Source organism: Poecile atricapillus, chromosome 13 (genome assembly GCF_030490865.1).
Source record: "Poecile atricapillus isolate bPoeAtr1 chromosome 13, bPoeAtr1.hap1, whole genome shotgun sequence".
Lineage (NCBI taxonomy): Eukaryota > Metazoa > Chordata > Aves > Passeriformes > Paridae > Poecile > Poecile atricapillus.
Window position 1 is genome coordinate 15620958 of NC_081261.1, and position 25450 is coordinate 15646407.

At 50.1% G+C, this 25450-nt stretch overlaps 1 protein-coding gene across 4 annotated transcripts; it reads left to right on the forward strand.

The window, feature by feature from the left end:
- The first annotated feature begins 989 nt into the window (after positions 1-989).
- Positions 990-24619, forward strand: CYSTM1 (cysteine rich transmembrane module containing 1). Of its 4 annotated transcripts, none has more exons than XM_058848754.1 (3): positions 990-1143; positions 12317-12558; positions 24181-24619. In XM_058848754.1, exons 2-3 carry the CDS (start codon positions 12336-12338, stop codon positions 24285-24287), a joined length of 330 nt encoding a protein of 109 aa, XP_058704737.1. In that variant the 5' UTR covers positions 990-1143; positions 12317-12335; the 3' UTR covers positions 24288-24619. The 4 variants fall into 4 exon arrangements, with proteins under 4 accessions (XP_058704737.1, XP_058704736.1, XP_058704735.1 ...); XM_058848753.1 differs by having other exon boundaries at positions 1091-1109; XM_058848752.1 differs by having other exon boundaries at positions 1118-1139.
- Positions 24620-25450: the final 831 nt, after the last annotated feature.

Sequence of the window (25450 nt, forward strand, 5' to 3'; positions counted from 1 at the left end):
TGACAGGGACAATGACAGGGACAGGGACAATGACTGGGAGAGGGGCTATAGCTGGGGCACGACGGGCAGGGACAGAGACAAGAGCAGTAGCTAGGACAGGGACAAAGACAGGGGCAATAGCTGGGACGGGAATGGGACAGGAATGGAACAGGGACAGAGACAAGAGGAGTAGCGGGGACAGGGGCAATATCTGGGCAGTGACAGAGAAAAGAGCAGTAGCTGGCACAGAGAGGGACAGGGGCAGGAGCTGAGACGGGGACAGGGGCAATAGCTGGGATAGGGACAGAGACAGGGGCAATAGCTGGGATAGGGACAGAGACAGGGGCAATAGCTGGCACAGGAGCAGGAGCAGTAGCAGGGACAGGAGCAATAGCTGGGATAGGAACAACGACAGGGACAGTAGCAGGGACAGGAGCAGTAGCTGGCACAGGGACAGGGGCAATAGCTGGGATAGGGACAGTGACAGGAGCAGTAGCTGGCACAGGGACAGGGGCAGTAGCTGACACAGGGACAGGGGCAATAGCTGGGGTAGGGACAGTGACAGGAGCAGTAGCTGGCACAGGGACAGGGGCAGTAGCTGGGGTAGGGACAGTGACAGGAGCAGTAGCTGGCACAGGGACAGGGGCAATAGCTGGGATAGGGACAGTGACAGGAGCAGTAGCTGGCACAGGGACAGGGGCAGTAGCTGACACAGGGACAGGGGCAATAGCTGGGGTAGGGACAGTGACAGGAGCAGTAGCTGGCACAGGGACAGGGGCAGTAGCTGGGGTAGGGACAGTGACAGGAGCAGTAGCTGGCACAGGGACAGGGGCAGTAGCTGGGATAGGGACAGTGACAGGAGCAGTAGCTGGCACAGGGACAGGGGCAATAGCTGGGATAGGGACAGTGACAGGAGCAGTAGCTGGCACAGGGACAGGGGCAGTAGCTGACACAGGGACAGGGGCAGTAGCCGGGACGGGCCCCGGGGCCTCCCTGCTCGTCCCCTCCAGCCACGCCCCTGGTGTGGCCACGCCCCTGGGCGGGGTCCGGGCCGTGACGTGCCCGCCCCGCTCGGAGGGGGCGTGGTCTGTGTCTCCCGTGACGTCACCGTCCCGCGGGGTGCGCAGCAGGTGCGGGCGGCGGCGCGAGACGCGCAGGGCGCAGGTACCGGGGCTCCGTGAGGGGCCGGGGGGCCTGGGCCGGGCTCGGTCCGGTCCGGTCCGGCTCGGCTCGGCTCGGCTCCGCTCCGGGAGGGTGGGAGCTACGGCGGGTGGGGGGGAGCGGGGCCGGGCGCGGAGCCGCGCAGGGCTGATGAGGACGAGGATGAGGAGGATGAGGAGGATGAGGAGGGAGGCTCCCCGGGGTGAAGGGCCGGACCCGTCCCGTCCCTGGGAGCCCGCGGTGGGTGACCGCCCTGGGGACAGCGCTCCGGAGGGCTCGGGGCAGGAGGGGCCCAGTGAACCCCCCAGGAGCGTCCCCCAGCCCTGCCTGGCCATGCGGATTTTGAAGGAAGGGTGCCCCGAACAGCTCCAGGGGAGCGGCGGAGCGGGGCCGGGGCCCCGGGGACTCGGTGCTGCCCGGCCGGGGCTGTGCGGGCACCCAGAGCAGCTGGGCACGGCTGGTGCTGGTGCTGAGGCTAATGTAGTGCAGAGCCAGAGGTATGGCAGCAGTCAGAGTAAAAATAATAGTGCTGCATCGTGTGTTTAAAAGCCATTATGGTTGTCCTGGATTTACGTTCCTTGCTCCTTTAGCTGAGGACACCTCATTTGGATAATTAAATGTCACGGTGAAACAGGAGAATGAGGGAAGGAGAGGACTTGTCTCCTGTCCTCTGCCGCATGGATCTGCCACCCCCTGTGATGGCAGTGGGCACAGCCCCTCTCTGTCCAGGCCAGTGCCAAGATCTGTCCCACTCATCCCAGGTTCGTGTTTAGCTTTATCTGAAAGGAAAAAAAGAGGTGCTTTTTGCTTTTGATGCCTGTACTACGAGATGTGTGTGAACAACCTGATTGTAAATAGGGTAAGCCTGGGTAAGGTAGTGAGTGTGGGTGAGTTATAATGACTGTGCTGAGCTGCTGCCTTCTCCTTGTGCTGTGTAAATACAGTGATAGGATACAAGGTGTGGGAAGTGCTGCTGTGCTAGCAATGGGGTATTTCTCATCAGTTGCTTAAATAATAAATGACTCTTCCTAGAAATTTTTGATGATGATAATAATAATATTACTGTATCAGGTAGACTGAGGAGGAGGCTGGAAACACTGAGACTTTATAAATTTTTTCTGATCGTATTTCAGTGCTTTTTGGGGGCAGTCAGGGATTAATGTGCATGTTAGATAATAATCTTCTATTGCGCAGAATAGTGATTTAACCAAGCACAGGAACTTTTGCAGCACAAAGTCTGCTACACTCTGCCTCTTATTCATGTGCTATAAAGGCCATCTTTGTTAAATACTGATTTGTCATTCCCAGAATGGTGTGAGAGCTGTAACTGATAATCTGCAGAGGCTGGTGGGTGTCCTTGCAGCAGAGGTCGAAGAGGAGACTGTGAAGGAGTGCCTCTGACATGGGTGGGGGCTCTGTGTGTGCTGAGTAGCCCCTGCAAGGCGGTGTCCTGGTGTCAGTCAGAGCAGAGAGCTCTGCTGTTCCTCTGCCCTGTGTCCATGTTACATTTCAAATTGGCAGTGCTTTGCTGCTCAGAAAACCAGAGGTGTTCAGTGAGTGTAAGTAGAGATGTTCCTGCTCATAGTATTGCACTGGGATGACAGAGAAGTACCTGGAGGGCTTTGTGTACCATAAACAGAGGAGCTGCCTGTTCTCAGGGTAGTTCTGTGCAGGATCAGATGAATGTTACCTGATTTTTTGTTTGTTTTTTTTCCTAAGACGGCAGAGCAAGCTTGTGTAACTCTGGATTTTCAAGAAACAGGTCTGCATTTCTCCTGTTCCCTGTTTGTGATCTCTCTGTGGCACAGCTGGACCTGATAAGCTTCAAGGGTCCCTGAAAACTTCTAGTGGGAGCTGGTGCCTTGAATGAGCAGATTTACTCATTCCCTGCTATCAATATTGATATTTTCTACTCTCTGGGTTGCATATCCTGCCTTTCTCAACTTCCTGCTGCTGACCTCAAACCCAATGGCTCAATGAGTAGAAAATAGCACCGTCATTTCTGGGAATAGGGAAAGATAGGAAGGAGCCCGAGTCATTCAAGCAGACGGTCAGCATTGCCAGGCCTGGCGTCCTGCCGGCAGCTCTTGGCTCCCCACAGGAGCCTGCTCAGCCCAGCCTGGGAGAGGCTGCCTTCCCCAGGATTTGGGGTGAAGGGCTTGGCCTCACACCCCTGCTGAGTGCCAGCCAGATGTGAGGGCTACCCTCACAGCTGGATCCTGGGAGCTCTTCCCAGCTGGGATCCCCTGGTGTGGAAGGGCCATCACCACGCTGTCCTGGGAGGGAGCAGTGCTGTGCTCCAGTGCCTGCCCACAGCTGGTTGGGATTGCAGAGGGTTTTGGGGAATGGACCTCCTTGGAAGCATCTGGTCTGTCCTATTCCTTATGCCAGGCACCACCACTGCTGAACAAAAGCTGCTGTTTCTGTCACTTAAATATCAGAGAGAGAGAGATTTCCACTCACTCTCTGATATATAGGATATCATATAGGATTATAATGTATTCTTGAGGTATTATTTGGTCTTACCAGCTATTGAGGGCAGTCCACTGATGTGTGGAAGTTTTTCTGTCCCTGTGAGGGTAAGGCAACGGCTTTCTTGGTGTGGTGACCACTGGGAGAATCTGGGAGTGGCCAGTGACAAGCAGAATTAAAGAGGATTCTTGCAATATGCCCTACAAGCAAAATGTTATAGCCATATGAAAGCTATGGAAAAGCAGAAAAAGTGAGAAAACATGGAGGGGGCGGAGAAATCTCAGTCTCATTCCATCTTCCAGCCTATCATGGAAATCTCTTTCTCAGTAATGAGATCTCAGCTGTAGAAAATGCCAGTATTTCTGTCTGCACACTGCAACATAACCATGCTTTGGGAGCTGTGTGCTGCTGCCTGTGTGCTGCCAGAAAATCACTGTGCTCTGGGTAGTATCTTCCACTTAATCCACCAGTGTTTCAGAGCTGGGGAAGTTGTTCTGAAAGACTGCTGCTGTTCCATGGCTGGAATGCTGCCGGAACACCATCTGAATAACATACAAATGTATTATCTGTGCTTACTAATTTTCTTGCCAGTCGTATTGTTTGTTTCACGTTCTCTTCTCAGTTAGACCAACAAAGCTGCTTGCTTTAACTGTTATTTGCAGGCCTAGTTTTACCTGAGAATCAGATGTTTTCATGGAGTTTTTTGTTGGTTTGGTATTTGTTGCACCTTAAAAGAGTCAGTACACCACTTTAACAGTAAACTATAGTCGTGTATTTCTGGAATTATCTACGGCAATACATCATAAAAAGACTTGAAGAAGAGCAGTGCATGGTAAAGCATTCAAAACCTGAAATCAAGATGTTGATGCTTCTCTCTGAAATCATTTCTTTGTAAAGCATTTTGCTTTTTGGTGTGTTTTGCCACAGGCACTGCTGTACCTGGGCAGTCTCACCTGGTGTGTCAGCAACAAGCACCATGGCTGACACCACTGAGGGGCTGTGAAGTGATGCTTTCTATCTTTGTAATTGTTAGTTCCTAGTGTTAAAGTACATTCCATGTAAAGGTTTTCTAAAACCTTTCTTCAGATGTCTGGCAAGCTGGACAATTTTCCCCCATAAGGTTGCAGTTCATGTAATAACAGTAGCAGGGCATTGGATCTGAATTTTTTTTTCCACTAATGGTTTTATTGTAGGAACGATGTCAGCTTCATACTTCCCTTCTGGCAGAACATGTATGTAGACAGTGGGCAGGCAGTAGATGATGGGTAGTAATTCTGAAGAGGTTTGTGTGTTGCTAATAACGAGACATTGCAATTTGTCTGAAGAGGGAAAATTCTGGCACACAATCCTGTGTGGGAATGAGGGTGCATTGGTAAGAGTTCTCTGGAGATCTGTGACTGTGAAGCTTCACAAGAGATGTTACCTCTGAGGCAAAAACTGTCAGCATGACAGCCCTTTAGAGCTGATCAAATCCTGGTTTCTGCAACCAAAATCACCTGGAAATGTGCATATCCATAGTGGTTTTGCCAAGAAGACAGATGGGACTGGGGAGCTGGGACACTTTGTAGAGACACCAGCCTCAGCCTCAAACATCAGTTGCACTTTCCATTTTCACACATGGGCACACTTAATATCTCTGGAAGGCTTGGAGGATACCAGGAGGGGGGAATACCTGGCTCAGGAAGGTTAAATGCTTGTTCATCCAAACCAGTGCCTGATCTGATGGCTTCAGCCACACGAGCAGCAGTTGTTTTGTGCAGGAGGTTCCTGGCAGCCACTCAACTAAACATGAGGAAATGCCCCTCTTCCCAAGGACTGTGAGTGTGCTGGAGTCCAGGACACCTCTTAAAGAAATGAACTTGAACAGAGAGAGGGTTTTAGTTTTTCCTTTTACAGCACAAAGCTGGGCTTTTTGCTTTTTCCTAGACCTGCATTTTGGAAATGAAAGTAGTTTCAAACAGCTTTTGTCAGAAAAGGAGGGGGTGGGCAGCTCTTGTTCCCCCTCAGCTATTATTCTAGGCTGATGGAGGGAGCTACCTGGTGAAGTGGGAGGGCAAACCAGGGAGGAAGCTTTTCCTGGAAGCAAACTGAGCAAGAGTGGAATCTCTTAAAATTTATCCTTAACGTACCTTTCATACAATCACTAAATGGAGCTGACAAATAAGCCAGTAAGAGGGAAACACGGAGCCAGTGCCATTTAAAAGCCACTTGTGCTCTTTTTCATTTGGATACTGTTCATATGAAATGTAATTTAAATGCTAGGCTGGTTGCCAGGAGTTGGATTGTTGATGTTAAATGTACTTTCCATTAGAGCTCTGTATTGGAAAACTGCTCCCTAGCGCTGCAGGCATTGGAAGGGGTGGGTTACATCAGGGTGCCCCAGTTGTCCTTCTCAGGGTCTGGCCTCTCACCGTGCCCTCCATCTTCATCTCTGCAAAGACTGAATCAATACCTGCCATACCCAAACCGTGATTCCTCCTGACTACATCAGCAGGAGGTGCAATGATTGTTTTGCTGTCCTAAGAACAAGCAACTTCTCGCCTTTAAATTCCAGAAATCTACTAATTGCTTTCGGGTCGTTGTGGGTGGGTTTTTTTGCTGTGTTCCAGACTGCTGATTTTCTTTGGTTTGTTTGTTTGTTTAATTTACTAATCTCTCTATTTGTTTTCATAGGGCTGTTTGTTGTGCTGTTCCCTATGCAAGAAAAGGTATTTCACCCTGTTTCAGCACCCTGGTTAGATTGTCTCACCCAACATGCACAGTTCTTTATTTAATAGATTTGCTTGCACTGGAGATTGCATTTGAAGGGTCTGACTTGCAGGCAGCTGTCCATAGGGATTGGTATTTCTTTGCAGGTGGATTAGTAGCTGTGAACACCTACTGTGTAAAAATACAGATGGTTTTATGTGTCCTTTCCTCAGTTTTGCCAAGGTAACAATGTGCCAACAGGTAGAAGCAGATTCCTACTGCTCTCCAGTCATTTGGGCAATAATTACAGTAGCTGTAATTAGTCTGACCTCAAGAAATGTTTGGGAGTACCAGCCTTGTACGTGGCCCTTTGGAGGAGGGAAAAGGGTGAAACTGGGTCATCTTGGCAGGCTCTGAGGGGGTCTTTGTTTGGGCACCCCTTTTGCTAACAGAAAAGCATTCTTCCACCATGCTTTCCCTTATTCCCTTCATTCTTGGTTGTTTTCATGCATCATGTCACCTTCTGACCAAACATTCTCCCTGTCCAGGCCCCCAGGCTGTGCCACAGGGCTGCACTTGTGGAGTGACACAGCCAGCAGCCATCTAAATTAGGCTTCCTGTTCCTTTTTTCCTAGTTTTAAGGTGCAAACTTGTGGATGGTGAGACTTGCCCAGGTTGGAAGTGAGGCTGTTTTCAGACTCTTGTGGAAGAGACTGTGTGCTGTCACTTGGATGAGCAGTGTGCTGAGCTGTATGTGCGCAGTGACAGGCTCTACAGGAGCTATTCCCACTTGGAAGGATCTTGCAGTTGCAATTACGTACAGTGCAACTTGAGCTCTGTTTTTAGCTTGATGGATGGCAAGAGCTGCCCTGGGAATGGGCTGGGAAAGGGGTGGGAAGCAGAAGGCAGCTGTGGCACTGTGCAAAGAGAGTCTGCCTGCTTTTTCCTAGACAAATGGGAACACTAAAAGGCACAGCGATGGCTGCAAAGAATAATCAAGGAATGTTGCAGGCTCTGTTGAAGCAGACAGTTTTCAGCTCAGGAGAGATGCCTGAAGAAAGAAAAAGATAATAAATTCATGAGTGTGCTGGAAGAGGAGGATCAGGAGCAGTGACTGACTAGTTCTATAGCAGCTGCCTTGCTTTGCTGGCCTTGTACAAGGCAGTAAGTGTGATGCAATCAGAAGTTTTTTCAAAGCCTAATGGTGAAATTTGTTTCTCTAAGGATTGGTTGCCAAAATGGACAAGCTAAATATATATATGTGTGTAGTGAATGCAAAGCATTATAGTTCTGCACTTGCACCTTTTGCTAAGCCAGGTTTAAACCTGTAACCTTTAGCCAGAGCCAGGTTACAGCTGTAGAAGAACTGATATTCTCCCATAGGATGGTGGTTTTTGCCTGTTGGTACCTCTGTGTGTACCTGCACATCTGGTGCCATGTGCATTTTCTATATGACACTGTACTTCAGTGGCTTCTGCTTTGCAGACCCTTTGAGCAGCAGTGCAGCCTTCTGGGCTGGTAACTATGATAAGCAGCTTGTTTAAAAATGAAACCCTGCTGTTGGGGTAGGGGAAATAATGTTTCCTCAGCAGTGTGGAACACAGGACTTTGAATATAACTTAAGGAAACAATGATGTACTAATGAATTTGCCCCTTAGCAAAAGTACTGATTCAGGAGGAGGAATAGGAACGTGCTTTGCCATTCTCTTCAGATGGATTAACAATTTCTCTGTTGTTAAGCAGCAGAGACAGGGAAAATGCTTAGTGACAAGTCAAGGAAATCTCTTTGTTTGCAAGGAAATCTCTTTTTTTGCAAGGAAATCTCTTTGTGAGGCTGTGCAGGGACCAAGAGCCTGTGGTGGCTCTTCCTGCTGGACCTTCTGCAGTGCCCTGGCAAGCAAAGGGGTTTACTGGTGGTCGGCTTCTTTCTCTAGAGCTTTGCCTCTGAGAGGTGCTGACTAGGAAAGCCACAGATACTGGTTCTGATGCAACCTCACAGGGGTTGATCCTGGTTGCAGCTCACACAGAATTACTGGTTGGGGTGAGAACCCACAGCAAAGTTCGGTGATACGTTTGACTAAGAGCTCAGGTATGTCTCTGGAAAGTATCTGCTCCATGATTCAAAGTCCAGCCATGCAAACACATACCATGTGAGTAAATAGGGCTAGGAAGTGTGTAAAATCATGTATGAGGTCATGAGACTGAAAGAAGTCTCAGTGTTGTCACACAGCTCAAAAAGGGCAAGAAGGGATGTGCATGTGTAGCAATGACTGGCAGTGGGGGACACGGAAAGATTCTTTCTGAAAACTTAAGTCCCACAACTACCACCTGGATGCTGAATGCCCTGATGAATTCTTCAGGAGTTTCCTCATCACAGACAAATCCCCAGTGGCTGCTGGAAGTGTTCATGCTGGACATCTCTTTTATCTCTTGCCTAATCTCTCTTGTGTTACTTTACCCTCCATTGTGGAATACGCTCTTCTTAATCTCCATCTTTTCTTCTGTTCTGTTCTGCTGTCTCTGTACAGCTGTCAGTAGGCTCTGGCCAGTCTTCCCCTCGGTACCTCTCCCATATCAACAGATGGAATCTCAGTTACTGCCTCCACTCCAAACCTTCCTTCTCTTCAGAAACTCTTTTGACACGGCTGACACGGAGCTGGTAAACAAAGAGCACTAGTGGTTCTTTCTTGTTCTCTATGCTGCCACTTCCCTGTTTGCTCAAGCCGCTGGATTTTTAACTCCTTCTGTTTCACAGACATTTCTGCAGAACAGCTGATGTGCAGATTTTTTGGTTTTAACCAGGCTCTCTTCTTACCACACTCTTTCAGGAGTTTCTGAGTTTTAACATGTATAGCTGATCCCCATCTCAGCCTTTTCTGCTTTGTTACCTGTGTGGTTCCATGGGCTCCAAAGGGATTCTAGAATGTTCCCATGCTGGGTGCTTGCACAGAGGCCAGGCAGGCTCCCTGCTTGGCTACCAAAGGGACTGAATGGCCAGTCCTGATGGAGAAGGATGGGTCCCAGCATGAGTCCCCGTGGTAGGGGAGCAGTGGGATGGCTGAGTTTGTCATCTACTGACTGAATTTGAGTTCACAGCCAGCTGAAGTATCACAGCATCTGTTAAACCTTACTTCAGCACTAAAATATTAATGATATTAATATAGATAAATTAATTGATGCATATGAAGGGACAGAAGGGAAGACTGACCTTCCCTGGAAAGGGTGGGCTGAGTTGATCATCCTCTTGGGCAGGAAGACTTTGAAAAACTGAAGTAATCCAGATGAGTCTGCTGGAGCTGGACAGAGCTCATCAAAGCAAGCTAAGCCCAGGGGGTTCTTAAGGTTTATAAACAAAACATGATCTGTTTTTTGCTGCCTTTGAAAGCCTTCTCTGTGTGTGTATAAAAACACATATATTTGTACCTAGGGTGCAAAATTACGCCCTTGAGCAGAGAAGGGGAACATGGATGGAGAAGTTGTCCTCAGCCCAAGGAGCAGACAACAGGCTGGGGCTCTTTGATTTGTAACAGGGAATTTCCACATGCTACCTCCTTGGTTTGGGGCACTCCTAAATTCAGGAGGGTGACCTCCTGATGGGGCAGGAGGCAGTTTTCCACAAGGCAGGCAGCAGTGCTCTGGATCCCCTCGTGCCAGGAGCAGGGACAGCAGCTCAGCATTGGGTCAGGGAGACTGAGCAGTCCAGGGGGTTCACAGGGTTGCCTGGGCCATGTCTGGACACCAAATGGTTACTCTGCCACACGCAGTGGTCTGTGGGTATACACACACACATGCTTGCTCTGGCCTTGTTTTTCCCTGGAAACTTGATTTTGGATGTTATTTTGGGATGATTTTCTGGGTTAGGTGAGCATTAGTGGTCTGGTGTGTCCCAGTTCTCTAATTGATTTCATTGAAGTGAGTTCTAGGGCTTGCTGCCTGCCTTTCTCCGCCTCCCTGAAGGAAGAATTTCCTTGCTGGAGACTTGGTAGGGGCGTTGCATTGCAGTGCAGTGGTTAAAGAGCCTTGAGTTAAGTGTATGTTGTGTTTGTCAGTTTTAAAATGAGCAGTTAAGTGGTCTGGCTGGCCTAGCAGTGGGGGAAAAAAAACAAACCATAAATAAAATTCCTGTAATCCCTGGCATTGGTTAAGCAGTTAAAATTCTTGACAAAGCCATTAGAAACATCATGTGCAGGGTACAACACTGCCTTAGGAGTTAGCTGGGACAACTTCTTTGTGAGAGGATGATGAGGGACAGACACTGATGTCTTCACTCTGGTGACCAGTGACAGGACCCAGGGAATGGCTGGAGCTGTGTTAGGGTGGGGTCAGGTTGGATCTCAGGGAAAGGTTCTTCCCCCAGAGGGTGCTGGGCACTGAACAGGCTCCCCAGGGAATTGTCACAGCCCCAAGGCTGCCAAAGCTCCAGGAGGGTTTGGATGCCACTCCCAGGCATGGGGTGGGATTGTTGGGGTGTCCATCCAGAGCCAGGGATTGAACTGGATGATCCTTGTCCAACTCAGCGTGTTTGTGATTCTGTGACTGTGCCTGGCACACCAAGAGGAGCACTAAGATGAGTTCAGGTGAGCGACAGCTGCTGCCTGTGAGGCTCAAGGGCATCTCAGTGTCCCCTTGGAGCAGCCCCTGGATCCCAGGCATTGTTTGGGATCAGCCGGGCTCTGTGTGTGGCAGAGCCCTGCGGTGCCACTTGGCATCGTCGTGCTGGCGACCTTCGGGCAGGAGCAACGCGTAAACAAGCGAGAGCCTTGGGATCCTTCCTCGGGGAGGGGCTCTGAGGAGCAGCAGGCTGTAAACAAACAGCTGGCTGCACACTGCCAGGGACTGCAGCAGCTAAACATAGCCCAGGGGCTGGGCCGCTGGCCTGTGCCCACACGTGGCGCTGGGCTCGGTGCAAAGGTGAAATTCTCGGGGCTGCGTCAGGCAGAGCTCACTGGATGTGCCAATGGGTTCTGCTGCCCAGCCTAGTGCCCATCCCAGTGCCATCCAGAGGGGTTCCTGCTGACCAGCCTCTCCCACTACAAACCAGCAGCAGTGAGCCTGGCTGAGGCAAATGATGCTCTGGTATTTGTCCCTGTGGCATGTGGGAGGAGCAGTGTAGCAAAGGGGAGCTGGTGACCTGTCTGCACCCTTTAATAGGGGAAGGAAATAGCAGGGTACAGCTGCTTCAGGAAGATTCCTGAATGTGTAGGATATTAATATACACTTCTGTTTCTCAGACAGGGAGAAGCTCCAGAAGCCTAATGTAAGAAATGGTTTGCTTAGTCATGCTGCCTAGAGGTTCATTAAAGTTGCAGTATTGTGACAGTCTTGTCTTCCGATGGCTGTGCCATGAGTAATACATGACATGGGTTTTATGAGCATCAGCTCTCTAAGGTCTTTAATGTTGCTTTTTGAATGAGGCTGAGCCCAAGGCCCTGATTCCTTGTGGCTGCTTAATGATTCAGTTGTGTATGACTGGAAGACTTCACAACGTGCTGGGGTGCAGTGTCATTAGGAAATTATTCACATACAGCTTTGCTCCAGAGTGCTGGTCTGGAGGCTTTAACAATTAGCAGAAGTGTAATGGACATTTGTGTTCACTCCTTGTCCTGTCAAAGCTATTAAATATGCCTGCTGCAGACTGCATTTTTCCATCATTTTCCTTTCTGATATTGACAGAATAATGAAGTAATTGCTTCTAAATCTCTCTTAAAAGTGAATCGTGAGAGGAAGCAGAGGATTTTGCTTTGCTGTTGCAAGACTTAGGGTGAGTAGCTGATGCATGACTGGAAAGCAGCATGTTACCCCTATTCAGCTAAACTTTTGTCACTTAGGGAAATTACTTTGACTTCATCCCTGCCCCTATGATAGGGTTAAAAATAAATTTGCTGCTTGACTAGGCATTTTGAAGTCTCAACACAACATAGGGCCCTCTGGAGAACAGTCTGAAATGGAACTCATATGGTCATGGATGAGCAGACAAAAGCAAACCAGCTGTCCTGTTTGTTTCCCTCTTTTTCAGGACAGATTCTGCATCCCACATGAGCTACGATAATCCTCCACCGTACCCCGGCCCGGGCCCGACTGCCCCGTACCCACCCTATGCACAGCAGCCAGGGGCTCCTCCCGGCCCCTACCCCGGCTATCCCCCCGGGCCCTACCAGCCAGGCCAGCCAGGCTACCAAGGATATCCCCAGTATGGATGGCAGAACGCACCTCCACCACCGCCAGGACCCGTGTACGCAGATGGGCCGAAAAACACAGGTATGGCTGAGCAGCTGCTGCACCATGTCAGGGCCACTTGTTTGCCTCACATGAGTACACACTGACCTTGAAGTAATGTGTTCTGATGGCCTTGGAGGAGGTGGAGACTTGTTTGAAGTGCTGATTTTGTTTGCAGCTTGTTTTTGTGCTTTATTTTGCTGTAGTGTCTCTCGCAGTTCTCTCTCTGGTTGTTAGAGAATACTGCTGAGCATCCTTAGTGCTGATTCCTCAAGGGAATCCTTATGCTGAGGTTGTTGCACAGGCTTTAGATTTGCCACAATTCTCATTCCACCTGTCTCTTGGTCGATAAGTTTCAGCCAAAGGCCGCACAGTTAAAGCTTATAATATTCAAATGCACAATTCATACTGAATTAATGGGCCTCGATTTTCTTGAGCCCATCAGTGTCCAAGTGATCGACTCATTCCTGGGCATTTTGGGGTTTTTTTGAAGCTATCATTCTGTGGAAAAACCCAGGTTTCTGGGGAAGGGAGGGAGGATGGTGCACCTTCCCTCTGGCAGCTGGCTGTTCCATCTCTGTGCCACGTCCCCACACTGTGGCACACTGGTGTGCCCTGCCACCCACAGCTCTCCTGGGGCTTGCTGCAGCCTCAGATTGTCAGAGCAGAGGCAGAGGAGATGATTAAAGGACAAGAGCTTCTCCTTCTTTCTACGAGGAGAAGCTGAGAGAGGTGGGACTGTTCAGTGGGTTTGAACAGTCTGGTGTGGGTCTGTCAGGAGGGCCCAAATTTAAGCAGTGAACAATTGGTGTGAGTGAATAAGAACTTGAACTGAGGGCAAATCATGGATTCAACTTCCTCTGTAACAGAGTGAGAACCCTGCTGAGAAGGAGGAAGAGGAAGAAGCAGCATGGTGATGCTTTCCACCACATGGACTCAGAGTGTAATCAGGGTTTTCCCTGGGATTTGGGGTGGCTAAGAGATATATCTTAGTACTGGGCAGGGGAAAACTCCTTGTCTCCCATGCTAAACATCTTTGGTTGTGCCAGTGTTGCTTTTTTACTATAGCCACAGAATGGGATGTGCTGGCAGAGGCTGAAGGGAGACAGAGGCTGTGGCTTTGGACAGCCTGGCTTTGAGACAATTCTGCTGCCTTGGAAGCTTGAAGGATCTCATATCAAACTGCATCAGGGAACTCATGACACTGAATGTCCTCTGCTCTGCTCACAAACCTGAGGACCAGCACAAAGAATAGGCTGGGAAATTGGAGGGGTCAAGCAGCCAAGTGTTTGAGTGTCTTTCACAGAGAGCCCAGGCTTGTTCTGTAGGAGGTTTGATTTTGTTGAGCCTAAGCTAACACAACTTCAGCTCTGCAGAAACAGCACTCTAACCCATAAATCAAAAACCTTCTGGTAAGTCTTGTCCTCGAACTGCCTTCCTGCAGCTACAGGTGGTCTCTGAACCCACCTTGGGAGCCTCTAATTTGCTTTGCTTTTGCAGAAGTAGATGTAAAAAAGTGACAGAATTACAGAATGGTTTGAGTTGGAAGGAACTTAAAGATCAGTCTGTTCCAACCCCCTGTCATGGGCAGGGACACATTCCACTATCCCAATTTTCTCCAGGCCCCATCCAGCCTGGCCTTGAACACTTCCAGAGATGGGGCAGCCACGGCTTCTCTGCCACCCTGTTCCAGGGCCTCCCCATCCTCAGAAGGAAGAATTTCTTCCCAATATCCATCTAAAACTGCCTCCAAGTCCTCCCCAGGGCTGCTTTCCATCCATTCTCCACCCAGCCTGTGTTTGTGCTTGGGATTGCCCCTACCCAGGTACAGGAGTTTCTGCTTGGCCCAGCTGAACTTGACAAGGTTCACCTGCCTGCACTTCTTCAGCCTGTGCAGGTCCCTCTGGATGGCACACATTTATTTTAAACAGGTTTATTAATGTCTGGAAAGTGAAGTCAGGGCTATAATTTTGCATTTGTTTGCAAAAGCATTCTTTTTCTTCATTCTCCTTCTGTTAAACACCCTTTCCCCCCTCCCCACCTTGCTCCTTTTTGGCCAGTCTGTGAAACTGGAACCTGATCTTTGTCCTCTGACACTGTAAAAGAGCTTTCAAAGGGGCTTTGTATAAAAGCCCCAGGAGTGTCTAGTTTAGAGTGGATATCTCTAAAAAAGCTAATTTTTTATAAATCTGTTACTCTAGTGCTGTGTTTCTCTTGGTGTGGCTGAACTTCTAATATAAAACATTGACATCTAAATTTAATCAAAGCATTGCAGTCAGCCTAGCTGGCCTAGTGTGATTTCATGTGGCTTGTCAGTTCCTGTGGTGTTCCCAAACAATTATCTGGGAAGAGCTACTGTGTGGATGCTTTCCTTTCAGAGCGGATGTTTTGATCTCCTACGTGACTTTGCTTAATCTAATGAATTAAGCTACTCCAAGTAGTACATTGGTTATTTCTGAACAAATGTGTGTCCACAGTGAAAACTAGGAAATTTGATATACTTTAAATTCCATGCTTTACATTATTTTAATGTGTGGGCAAACTGCAGAGTGGGCTCTTATGCTGTAGGTCATAGCCAATGTGTTAATGCTAATGTGTGGAAGTAATTATGTATCATATTTTGGTCTTGAATGATGGAAATAATTACTGTTGAGCTCTCAGAATCTGATGGTAAAGTAGCATTTTATGGTGATGGTGTTTTTTCATCTTAATTTGTAGCCTGTCAGGAGTAGCAATGGACACAACCTGTCCAGCTGGCCCTTGGAGAAGCAGAAAAACCTCACGTCTCACTCTCTGTGTTAAAGCTGCATCTGAGATGTAACAGGGAAGCAGCTTAACCTGAGTACTGCTAAGGGTAGGAAACAGAAAATTTTTGCTGTTCAGTGAGCAGTGACTCTGTGACAAATAGGTGAGAAAGGGGTATTGCCACCCTTTCAATATGCAATTGAATAGGGGGCAAATCTAAAGGCTTTTGGAGGAAGCTGCACTCCAGAACAGCTCTGCACAAGAAGAACACATGTGTTCCCCTCTGGACTTGTGCAGGGTTAGCCAGCCACGAGGATGTCTGGGGTGCAGAAATCAGCTTGTGGTTATGTGTTAAGACTTAGTGGTGGTGGCCATATGACTGCCATGTGGCCACCCCCATGGGGCACTGTGGGACAGGGAGACTGCAGCTGATCCCAGTGTTCCTTCTCCCAGAGGGGATGGAGCACAAGCTTGCACCCCTCAGAGTCACCCCAGCTACCTCAGGGTGTGAAACACCTCAAAGCATGTTTTTTCTCCACATGAAGGAGCAGCAAGCTGGACACTCACTGGTGACTTGCTGAGGTGGCACAGAAGCCCTTATGGTTTTGTTTTTTGGATGAATGGCTTTTAGGCTTGACCAGGTTACTGATACCAAAATCTGCAAAGAAACCCCACCTCCCACATTTTTCTAGGGCTGGCAACTGACTTGGCTGTTGCTCATTAGAGATAAACAACTTGTCCTTTGCCTTTAGAGATGGTAAAGTATTTACTGAGCCTGAGGGACATTATGGGTGTCTGATTCAGCTTCTGAGCTCTGGGAGCTGATGTGCTGGTCCCTGCCTGCAGTTTTCCTGCTGCAAAGGCTGAGGGCTGACTCTGTGTCTGTCCACACAAAGCCCATGTGGGTATGAGTTCTGGAACGGGGTAGATGTGCCACACAGTGCTTGGTGTGGCCAGGGAGGACTTGCCTGCACCAGAACAAAGCTGGGAAACACACAGCTTTGGGAATGTGGTTCCTGTGTGCAGCATTGTGTAGGGAGCAGGTTCTTTACAGCAGGGGCTTGCTGTAAGAGGAAGAAAATACCTCATTCCCGAAGATACCTCATTTCCCCACCAGTATTTTCATTTTTTGTTGTCAACTGGCATAAGGAAACCACAGAAACTGCTGACTGGTCAGCTGGTACTTTCTTGTCTATGTAAATTAGAGGTGAAATGTAAAGCAGCTGGTAACAGTATGCTTTAAAAAGAAGTGGAATGAGCCAAAGTGCAAAGTGACACACTAATTTTAAAAGCAGAAGCTGATGCTAGCAATTTGACCAGTTTAATTTCTACCCCCTCCCTCCCTGTTGATACATGCCAACGTAATGGATGAGGCTATTCCATGCTGTGCCAAAGGGAACCAGGTTCTGTCAGCAGGCACTGAAGGCAAACAGAGCTCAGTATTGCATCTGAGCCATTGTACACACAGGGTGGAAATCTTATTTCTGAAAGTTGATTACTTGTAGCAAAGCTGGCTGTGATAAGAGTAATAGCCACAGTGATGCTGTCTGCCTCCTAATGTTTGTCCAGCTGCAGAATAAACAGGTCACCTAGATACAGGCACTGCCTGCTGCTGCAGGGGTGGATGGTTTTCCCTCTTTACCTGTCTCTGTGTGGAAAGGGGGGTGATTGGAATCATTCTGGTGGGGCTCTCCAGAGCCTTTCAGTGGTTACCCCCTTGCTTCCCATGCCATGTGAAGCTGAGCCTTTCCCAGCAGGAGTTAATTTGGAGGACAGGCTTTTTCTCTGTTGACCCTTTCTAAGTAGTCTGTCAGAGCATTTAGTTTAACTGTTCCTGTACCTTCAGGAGCTGCAACTCCAGATGCTGGAGTCCTGCCAAAGAAAAAAATAAAAAATCTTGGCAGTTGTCCTCTTATCTGCTTCTCATTCTTTAGCATGCTTTAAACCCCAGCATTCTCTCCTCCAGGACTGCTGTATCATCCCTCCCTCTGTCCCTGGCTGCACAAACAGCAGGCACTGTTGGCTGGCAAACAGCGCAGTCCTGGGGCTGCTGTCTCACCTCACCTTCACTGCTTTTCACCCCCAAGGAGGGAATAATCTAATATAAACCCAATGCAAAGAAAATTATTCCCAATTCAGGTCCAGTGTCTGAAAACACGCTTCAGACAAACGAGTCTCAGGAAGCCAAGGCTGGCTCCAGTGTGGGCTGATTTTAAGGAGGCTGCTGTTCCAGTCCATGTCAGCTGGGCACCAGGCTGGGTGGGGAGCAAACAGTGCACAGCCTTTTCCTGACCCTGCACAGACTGTGCTGCTTGAGCCTGTGGGGCTGCACAAGGGGGATCTCACTGGGGCACGTTCCCTTTGCTTTAAACTGGGCTTTGTCCCTCCTCCTGTCAGTCACTCTTTGCAAGATCCTTGTAAGATGAAGTTTGTGCTGAAGTTCCCTCCAAGCCAGGTCTTGTTTAACTCTAGGTCTGATGCTAAATTTTCAGTGTAAGCACAGACACAGGTTGAGGACTGTGTGTTCTTAGCCCTGCAGCTGAGTAGGTTAAAAACGTCTTGTAACAGTAAATTAAGATTTTACTGATTTAAAAGATGTTAGAGGAAGTTCTCAAAATCTGTAGTTTTGGGAGATGTCTCTAATCTGCTGTAGTCTAGAAACAGGCTGTAGAGTCTGAAGCCCTGAATTACTGTACATTTGAGCTGAGGGAAAGTTTGTTTCTTGTGTCTCCTGTACACTTTCTAACCTATGTGCTGCGGTTTATGTGCTTTGGAGAGCTGGCTGATGCCTGCTGACATCCTGCTGAGACCTGAGTACTCTACAGAAGGTGTGCTGACTCCCGTAAGGAATGCTTGTGCCTTTAGAGAGGTTGAATCCTTCCCAGGTACACTGATACACCATAAATGCTGATTAGTATCACTTCCATTATCTAAAGGATCTCTTAATCCCATCCCTCTGTGTTCAGGTGAGGAAACAATATCTTTTCCAGCCCTGAACTCAGCTGCAAGAAAATCTTCTGCGGGGTTCCTGCTGAGCCCTAACCCGTGCTTGGCACCTGGGTTGCTGTGTTAGAGGGGAACAGCTTTTCCCAGTGCAGCATTGGCTCTGGAGAGTGCTCACTTGGCTTGCCTGCACAGTGATTTCCCTGAAATATGTGGCCTGTTCAGCTTCCTGAAAGCTGAAACAGCTCTCTAGGGTGAGTGTCAGAGCTGCTGAGTCTTACGGGAACAGAAAGGCGGAATTTTCCGAACCTGCTGAACCCCGGGCATGTGGCTGTGGAAGAGGGCAGGTCTGATACCTGTGTGAGTAGTTGTAGATCAGTTGTTTCTGCTTGAGCCCAGGCTAAAATCTGGGCTGGGTCAGCAGTGACTGTCTGGTGGCAGAGGGGATTTGCAGGTGGAACTACGTGTACTCTGTGGTGTTTTCATTCCGTGACGCTTGGTTTCTGCTCAGGTGGCTCTGGCAGTTGCCATTTGTGTTTGGAGCTGGGAGTTGTGAAACTTGTTCTGAGCATTTTGCAGCTTTGGAAGATTTTTTTGCTTGGAAGTGGGCTATTGAATTTCCATCTAGCTCTGGTATCTGTTTCAGGAGTGTTCTGAGGTATTTCCTGAGCTCTGAGTGTGCTGTCGGTAGAGACTGTGCACACAGTGAAAGCCTCTGGGCAGGAAGGAGTCAGGGGGCTGAGGAATAACAGGCATGAAGCTGTTAGGCATGAGCAAATACCCCCAGAGAGGAGAAAGAACAATTAAATGCCTTCCTTGCCAAGGGAGTTAGATCTCATCTGTGCCCAGGCTATGCCCTGGAGGCCTCATTCAGAGAGCAGCTTTGGTGGCAGCTCATAGGAAAGTTTAGTCCCTGTTCCCAAGTCCTGCAATCTCTTCTGCACTTGCTGCCTGTGAAGGCTTTATTTCAGGAGAAGGGGATATCTGGGAGGTCACAGCGAGGTGGTCCTTCCTCCTGCAGCTCTGGGTCTGCACCAGAGTGTGCACCTCCAAGAGGGGCTCAAGGACATCTGATTTCTTGTTGCTGTCACTTCTGAATCCCTTAGATGCACTTGTGCTTGCTTTCCCTTCTCTGTCCTCCATCCTGAACAGAAAAGCTTTCCAAGGACCTGGGTGAGAATGGTTTGAAGGTAAGAAGCAGATGCAGAGGCTCACCTGACTTAGCAATCTGCTGGAGACAGCACAAAATCATTCTAAGTGGTGGTGAGCAAGACATCTTGCTCGCTGAAGAAAACAAAGCTCTTGCTGCAGAAGTGGATTGTGATAAAACCCACTTAATTGACAAGTGGGAAGAGGCTTATGGGTCCTTTCTCTGCAGTGCTCTCCCTCCCAGATGAGACTCTGTTATTACTTAATGCTCCTGCTCTGACCAGCTGTTCCCATGGCACACAGCCATTCTGATAGCACAGGAAGGATTTTGGGACTGCAGGAGCAGTGATTGGTGTATTACTTACTTCTGCTTCCTCTCATGTGCCCCAGGCCTTGCCTCATAGCCAGGAGTGCAGGTGAGGGGTCTGTGCTGGCACACAGCTGAGCTAAAGGAGAGTAAACTTTAGGGCTGTGGGATTTGACTTAAAAAACTTAAGTGGCACCTTAAGAGGGTGCTGGGCTGTGCTCTCCACCTCCTGCTCCCCAGGCACTGAGCCTGCCCCTTGCTGGCTTCTCTGTGCCTGGATGTCATTCCTGTCATTCCTGAGATACCCAGGCAAGGGCCTGGCCCCTGTGATGTGCAGCAGGACTCCTGGGAGAGCATGAGGAGCTCAGGGGCTCTCAGGCACCGTCACTACCCCCATGTAGGTAAGCTGGTACCTTGACAGTGATGTCTGTGTCAGGATCCTGGGAGAGGATGGGCTGATTCTGGCACCAGTGCCCTTGTACTGCAATCCTTGTAGACCCAGTAAAGCACTGCAATAAGGGGCATTGCAGTCTAAGGTCACAATTTTAGTTTATGCCAAACCGGGTGAAAAGTACAGCTCATTCCTTTCCCTCATGGAGCTAATGATTAACATATCAATTAGGTATGAGAAGAAGCAAAATGTATATGCTCAAGATAAAGTTGACTGTACATGAAATAAGAAGGTATTGTAGTATTTGTTTTAAAAACAAAGTGGGAGTTATTTGCACTGGTTTGTGCAGGCCACTGCTGTGTGATTACAGGGAGTGATACAATTTTCAGGGTAAGCATGATTCATTGTGCTCTACGCTCTTTAAGGCTGATTAGGAGGTGGGAGGGTCTCTCAGTTTATACCTTCTCCCATCCTGTTTCAGGAAAAACAATGAAACCATCAAAACTGGACCCTAGAACTGAGTGCTTTCTAGTGCCTCCAAGAGAAATCACAATTTCTCTTATTTTTGGGACCACTGGGCTTCTGTTCATAGTAATGAGGACCCTTTGTGCTGTAGGAGGTGGGTGGAGTGCTCAACCTTGGCCAAAAGAGGAGCACAAAGCAGCTGATGAGATTCCCAATAAGCCTCACCATAGAAAACTAGGTGGCTTTAGCTTGGAGGCACTCAGGCACTGAGGAATCTCACAGAGATTTTGGATTGGGTTTTGTTGGCAAAGGTATCCCAGTAGAAAACCTGATATCTGTCAATGCAGTCCTGCTGGTTGCAGTTGGTTGGGAAGCTGTGGGGGGATTTGCCATCAGTAATGGGCTGTGCAAGACTTCCCAATGAATTTTTTTCAGGAGGTTTGGATATGGGGGGTTAACACTGCATTTGTACAGCACTACTGCATGGGCTGGGAGGAGTGGGTGAAGCTGCTGCCTCGTGCTCTCGATGTCCTTGGGTACTTGTGTCATTCTGTTGGTGCCCTGAAGCCAATGGTCAGGTGTCCAAAATGAGCAGATTTGGTGTAGGGTGTCTCCAGGTTGGTGAGAGGCTGGGCTGGGAGCAGTTCACCCGGCTTGTGTGCTTTGGTAGAACTGTACAGCTGACCACCCTTCACCTGTCCTGCTCCTCTCCTGTCCTCTGCAAGCCCCACACCCAGATCAGAAAAGCTGTTTAGCATCAATGCTGTATATCTGTGGTTAAAACCTCTCTGACAATTTGTGTGGTGACAGCAACAAAGCTGCAACTCCTGAAACATTGATGAGGCTTCAAAGAAAGCTTCACAAACTGTGAGGAGGGGTGGCTGTCTCTCTTCAGAGCATTGCCCAGATGCTCTCTGAGTGTGAAAGTTTCCAGTGCTGATGGTGTGCACACTCAGATTGCAGCAGTGTTGCTGGCAGAGGCAGAGCTGCCCTCGAGAATTGCTCTCCTTGGAGAGGAGCTCTGCAGTGGAAGGCAGCAACTTCTCAAATGTGTGTTTCAGGTGTTGTCTTTGGGGCATTCCCTGAACTTGGAAGGTGAGTGGGTTTGTTAAAGTACCACAGCTTTTTTTCAGAGATGCAGAAAGGTGCTTTTGCCACAATGTGCTGCTGGTTTAAATGGCTTCCAGCTTTTAGCAGAAGTGAGGGAACAAACATGAGTTCTGCTTCTAACAGGAAGGCTCACCCCAACCCCACAGTGAGTCTTAGCCTTGTCATGGCTGCTGTCCCTTGCCCTGTCCTGGTCCTGTCCCCAGCTGTTAATGGGCAGTTGTGCCTGTGAGCCCTGGGCAGCTCCTTCCAGCACAACCACAGCAGTGCCAGGAGGCTGGCAGGGACAGGACAGGGACAGGGACAGGGTGATGCCCATGGCCACTGTCACCCACAGTGTGGAGGGGCAGCATCCAACACGAGTCAGCTGAGCAGCCATGGGGAGAACGCCCGGCTCCCTCTGCACCAGCCCAAGCTTGGGAAAGCCATTTTGTTTAATATTTCAGCAAGTGTTTCATAACAGCACTTTGTACATGCCTTGAACAGGCTTTGTCGACATGTCCCTGACACTTGGCTGTAGCTTAAAACTTCTAATGGATTAATCATAAATACTTCAGGCAAACACTTCTTGCAGTCCTGGACAGCTGATTGTAGCTGGTAAAGAGCAGGCTCCTTCTGGTGTGGGTCTGGCTGTCTCAGGGCTCTGGGGCCCTCAGTTTTGGGTATGGCAGTGCTCTGGTAGCAGCAATCCAGCTCCCCATGGCTCAGAGGTGGGACAGCCTGAACAGCAATCCAACAGCTGGTTGGATGCCTGGGCTGTGCCCGGGCTCCAGCACAGAGATGTCACCATCTTACACAGGACTGAGAGCATTTGGTGTGTGCTTCGCCTCCACGGATTGTAACAGGACCTTCTTAGAGCAAACAAACACACCAAAGGGCTGCTTGTTTAGAGCTCCTGGATCTACCAGGAAAATAAAGCCCAGACCAAGCCCCTGGGTCACCTCTCCATGGAGATCAGGCAGTGGGCAGAGCTGCTGACACGCTGCTGTGTAAGGTCAGGGCTCACAAGCCTCTGTGTTCTCTTTGCGAGTCTTCCAGGCGTGGCTTTGAGTGCAGGTTTGGGGCTGAGGGCAGGGAAGAAGGAGGGCCCTGACCAAAGTCCTGTCTGCCGTGTGACATGTTCCCCTGGGGCCAGCATGGGATGGGTCTGTGATCCACCCTTTCAGGGAGATGAAAGAGGCAGCCGGGGTGCCAGGCTCACAAGTCATGGACCGAGCTCCGTGCGGGTGTGGCAGGGGCTGGGTGCCCTGGGCTGTGGGCAGGAGGTCGAGCAGCCTCACCCTGGCAGCAGCACAGGGAGACAGGTTTCCATCAGGTCCTGCCAGCCTGGGCTCTGCACCTCTTCTGCTCGAGCACAGCCCCTCACAGCGCTGCCACCTCCTCCTGGGGCTGAAGGGAGAAGGGTGCCTCCATCCTGCCATTCCTGGGGCAAGGGCTGAGGCGCTGGGACTGAATGGTCAGAGGGAGTGGGACAGCAGTGTTGTGCAGGGGCTCCCCTGGAGCTGGGCTCTGCCTGGGCAGAGGATGCCTCTTCTCCTTTATTCCCCTTGATGAGAGGGAGACTGCCTGAGGCTCGGGCACAGGCTGTCCCCAGGCACAGACATGTGGGGTACTGGACTCCCTCTCTCTGCCTCGCTCGGTGCTCTCAGGGTTTTGGCATCATGTAAGCTGGAGCACATCATCCTCTGCCCATCGCTCTGCAGAGCTGAAGTAGTGACTGGGGAACGGTTTCCTGGGCACAAAGCAAGCCCCTGGGAAGGCCAGGCTGATGCCATGAGCTGTGTCCTGCCCAGGCTTCTGCCTGCCCAGCACTGGCTGCCTGCCTGGGTTGGACTCCTGGGTGGAGGGGCACGTTCTCCACACAGATCACAACAATCAGACCTGTCAGGAAGGACAATCCCCTGCCTGCCCTCAGACTGTTGCGGTTCTGGATGTGGCAGCCTGGGCTCAGCGAGGAGGAACCAGAGATAAACTGTTCCTCTGTCCTGATGGGCCTCGGGAGCTGGCACAGAGAGCAAGGAGCACACTGGCCTCAAGGAGGCTCTGCCTGGAGAGCTCTATCCAAACCTGGGGCTCCCTCCTGTGTGCTCAAGCAGTAAATCCCAGCAGACTGCCAGAAGCCTCTGGGCAGATGGTTTCTGTCCATGGGGCGGTGCCTGGAGCATTTGGACAGCTGCCCCTTGGCCAGTGAGGTGTCACTGCACTGCCACCTCCTCGCCTGTGCCTGACAGAGCTGGGAGTCCCCTCACATGCAGGAGGGGCACAGAGCTGGGCCAAGGACCGGTCCCTGGCAGGACTAGTCCCTGCGCTGTCATCCTGGGGAAGGAGGCAGTTCTGTGTGTGGTAGGGCTGGAGCGGTGTTGGAGAGCAGCTCCTCGTTCCAGGGGGCTGAGCAATGCCAGTCTGAACGGACAGGCTGCAGATGTGCTTGCAGCTGGGGAAGCTGGCACCTCCTGGAAAGGTGACCTGGGGGCAGGGCCACAGCTGGTTCTTGTCCCCTGACAAGTGTGCGTGGTGCCAGCCGTTCTGTGCCTCACCAGCCCCTCTGTGCCCGCAGTGTACGTCGTGGAGGAGCGGCGGAGGGACGACACGGGCGAGAGCGCCTGCCTGACGGCGTGCTGGACCGCGCTCTGCTGCTGCTGCCTCTGGGACATGCTGACCTGACACCGCTCACCGTGTGCTATGCAGGCTCCCCACTCCTGTCCCGACTTCTTTCTGTTACTGTAATCAACGCTCTGCTTTGCACAGCCAAGAGTTCCCGTCTGTCCGTCCTAGCGCCTTGTCGGGGTGGGGGGTGCACTCCTTTATTTTAGTAAAGGAAAAAAAATAGCCCTTTTTAACATTTCTAAGACTTTTGTTGTAACTTTGAAGAATGTGCTAATGGTGTATTTCAGCCAAAGGCATTCTGATGAAATGTATATTTACCAGTTGAGATTTTCCTAGCCCTAGAGACGAAGACGTACGCAATAATTAAAGCCAACAGTTGATTTTCTTCACTAGGTTCTGGCTGTTTCAGTGAATCTGTCTGCAGGGTGGGAATCCCCTCTGGTGCTGTCTGTGGGCACTGACTCTGTAGGTGGGAGTCCTTGGTGTGGCACCTCCGAGCCCCTCATCCCACACTGGGCAGCACAGTCAGGTTTTCATCCTTATTTTTTTTCCCTTCTGGAACCAGGGCCCTCTCCAGCAGCTCCTGGGACAGCAGAGCTGGGAGAAGCACAGGCTGAGCTGCTGTGTGTGTGCACCACCAGCTCCTGGGGCAGGGCTGGTCCCAAGCTGATCCATCATCCCATGCTGCAGAGCAGAGCCTTGCGGGAGGTAAATTAATGAGTAAGAAGAGAAAAGCCACGGATTAATTTAGTGCTGAGGATTTAGAGCTGAAGCTGTTCCAGAGCATGCCTGGCCGGAAAAGGGATAAAAAGCTCTTGTGTGCAGAAAAGTGGGGAGAACATTCTGCTGGTTCTGTGGGGGTGTGTCCCACCCTGCTGCTCCCCCAGCCTTGGGAGCAAAGCCCACCCTGGTGTCCTGCTGCACACTGGCTCTGTGTGGCACTGCCTGAGAGCACCCAGGGATCTTGCCCTGTTTGCAAAGGGCGCTGCACTCGATGTCTGTTCCTTGTGCAGCCCGGGTGCTCCATACAGCTCCACTCTGGGCTCAGCGTTGCAGTTTGGGGTTCTGGTCTGGGGCAAGCTCATGTGTTTGGGGTTGATGAGAGTCCCTTGCAATGCCCTGTCCTCAGGAGCCTTCTTCTGCAGCCGTAAGCTCAGGTCTGTGGCCTGGGTCGCAGAAGTCCCAGCCCTGGGAATGATTACTGTCACCTTCCCTGCCGT